This window comes from Lactuca saligna, chromosome 1, assembly GCF_052625555.1.
Source record: "Lactuca saligna cultivar CGN05327 chromosome 1, ASM5262555v1, whole genome shotgun sequence".
NCBI lineage: Eukaryota > Viridiplantae > Streptophyta > Magnoliopsida > Asterales > Asteraceae > Lactuca > Lactuca saligna.
Window position 1 is genome coordinate 47,157,879 of NC_136417.1, and position 2,987 is coordinate 47,160,865.

The 2,987-nt window shown below is 37.2% G+C and overlaps 1 protein-coding gene across 1 annotated transcript; it reads right to left on the reverse strand.

Annotated features, from left to right (window-relative positions):
- Positions 1–1,208: 1,208 nt before the first annotated feature.
- Positions 1,209–2,445, reverse strand: LOC145005898 (uncharacterized). Its single transcript, XM_078965016.1, has 3 exons — positions 2,297–2,445; positions 1,809–2,184; positions 1,209–1,715 (listed from the first exon to the last, which is right to left on the reverse strand). The coding sequence occupies exons 1-3, from the start codon at positions 2,443–2,445 to the stop codon at positions 1,209–1,211; spliced, it is 1,032 nt and encodes a 343-aa protein (XP_078821142.1).
- Between the last annotated feature and the right edge of the window lie 542 nt (positions 2,446–2,987).

Sequence of the window (2,987 nt, forward strand, 5' to 3'; positions counted from 1 at the left end):
GAGCATGACCAGAGTTTACTGAAGTGCGGCCTCTAACGCACCTAGACCGCGGTGGAGGGACGATGTTCTTACTTAGGTGGCAGGGAGACTACGATATCTACCGTAGCCACTCCTCTTGGTCTGACAAACACATCGTTAGTCATATTTTGTTTTAGAGTAAGTCATTTTGAAAAATAATTCACCATACTCTTGTGCTTCCAAAAATGTTTATTTATGCTGGAGACTGTCACTCTTGGTTGCTTGCTTGCCAACAGTCGAAACTAATCAATATCAAGTATCAACCTCAAAACACTGACAAAGATACATATGGTCTTTTACTTGACGAAAAACGAAAAAAAACCCGAAAATCAATTTGAAAGCATTAACCAAAGTTCCCCTCTATTTGGTTTGCTTGCTCGAAAATGAAAACATCCAAAACTATTTGAAAACATTAACAACAATAATGTTGCAAATGCATAGGATGTTTATTGGTAAAATTGTTGTAGAACTCGAGCGTAAAATTGTTGTAGAACTTCTCGAGTTGTCTAAACACTGTTGACAGTGTGTTATCACTTGGAAATGCACATGGAAGAGGGTTAGAAGGTATAAGGTTTATCGATGTTGTGTGCCTGGGAGATGTGAGAGAACTATTTGTTTTTGGTTGTTTTACCATTGACTTTTCTTTTATATGTGAATACTCATTGTTATACCATGTACAAAAAAATGGATTTATGGACTTGAGATGAATGATTATTGTATATCGTGAATCCAGATCATTCATATTTCTAAAAGACGTTGGTGGTGTGTTGGGTAGAGGGGGAGTTCTCTAACACATGAATAAAGTAGGGATTTGCTCATAGTGTGTATTAGATCATAAGGTGTGGGCAACTAGATGCAACACCATTTTGGTGCCACATCACATGCCACATCATCAATGGTGTTATAACACCAAGTGAGGAAATGGGCAACATGTTATATCTTGTTATGACACCAACTTTTTTTTTTCATTTTATAAATTATTTTATTTATTTCGATTTTTTTTAAATTGAGACAAATATTTTTAAAATTAAAAATAAATAAAACATAATGTTTAAAAAGTATAAAAAACAATTAAAAATTTCTAAAAATTAAAATTAACATAAAGACTAAATTACACATAATATCCAAAAACAAAATAAAAAAAAATAAAAAAAAAATAACATCCAAATTAAAAAAAAAAAAAAACAACGCTATTCGTTATCATTATTGTTACCATAGAAGATATGATCCGCCAAGTCCTCTCGCAGTTGTTTGTGTTTATTTGCGTCCTGAATGTCAACAACGCGATGCAAATAATCTGCTGTTCCTGGCTGAAACTGAACGTGTCTGGGCTCCGTTAGGATATAGTGTGCAATATTTCGCCCTTTATCTTCTACTACCATGTTATGCATTATGATACACGCATACATGATATATCGTAAAGTTTCTAAATCCAATGGTCGTGCTGCATGTTCGACTATATGCCACTTCGCCTTCAGTACCCCAAAAGCACGTTCCACATCCTTACGTGCTCCTTCTTGTCTTCTCTTAAAAAATTTGTCTCGTTCTTCAACCGGGTGGCGGAATGCCTTCACGAATGTGGAATACTGAGGATATATTCCATCTGTAAGGTAATACCCATATTTGTATTCGTTTCCATTCACCGTGAAAGGAGCATCCGGGGCTTTTCCGTTCAAAAGATCGTCGAATATTGGCGACTGATCAAGAACGTTGACGTCGTTGTTGGAACCCGCAACCCCAAAAAATGCATGTCAAATCCATAAATCTTGAGAAGCGACAGCCTCTAACACCAATGAAGGTGATCCGTGATGACCACTTGCGTATTGCCCTTTCCATGCTACCGGACAATTTTTCCATTTCCAGTGTGTGCAATCAATGCTTCCGATCATTCCGGGAAACCCATGACGTTCTTCATGCGCCGCATACAATTCTTGCAAATCATGCAACGAAGGTTTCCGCAAATACACGTCTCCAAAAGTTTCAACAACACCCCTTGACAATGTATACAAACTCTCTCTTGCGGTTCTTTCGGACATTCTCATATAGTCGTCCATGGTGTCGGGTGACTCCCCCATAGCCATCAAACGAATGGCCGCAGCACATTTCTGCAACGATGTAAACCCCCGTCTACCTCTAGCATCATATCTTAATTGAAAAAATTCGTACCTAAACATAAATTAACTATAGTTTAAAAATATATAGCATATGTTGTAAAATTAAAGAAACATGTAGTACATTTTTATTTATTTGGTATAAAAATATAGTAAAGAAATGATACCGGCTTTCCAAGGCGTTGGCGATTCGTAAGAACACATCCCTACTCAAACGAAATCTTCTTTTGAAGTCCTTCGCCCCGTATACACAATTATCCGCAAAGTAATCGCGATATAGATGTTCGTGTCCTTCCTCGCGATTTCTGTTTAACATCGCACGTCTTGTTAGTAGCGGGGCTGGGTCTGGTTGTAGCAGGTCGGTAGTATAATAATGATACATCATCCTAAAGAAAATATCTTCATCTGAATCATCGGACGAATCAAAAGGATCCATATTTTTTTTGAAGATAATTGAAAGTATGTAGAGAGGATAAGAAAAAGTGTGTGAAAATTTTAAATAAAATGAGAGTATTTATAGGATAAAATGTGTTTTTTTTTTAATAATTAACTTTTTTTTTTAAACCGTTGCAAATCAAACGGTAATTTTTTTTAATTTAAAACGTTCATTTTATTCGTTTCTTCCCGTCACCATCGCAACGAGTTTCACCACGACGAGAAGCAACGAGCAAGGGGGCGGTGTTCCCCGTGTTATAACGGCGTTGAGGGGTGCCACCTCACCCCCCGTCGCTTCTCGTTGGACCCATACCCAATCGTCTTATAGTTGACGATTGGTAGAAGGTGTTGGTATAATTAAGTGCGAATACAACCCCTTTTAGTCAGGTACAAAAACCACACTTGGGTCCCATCATATATTAT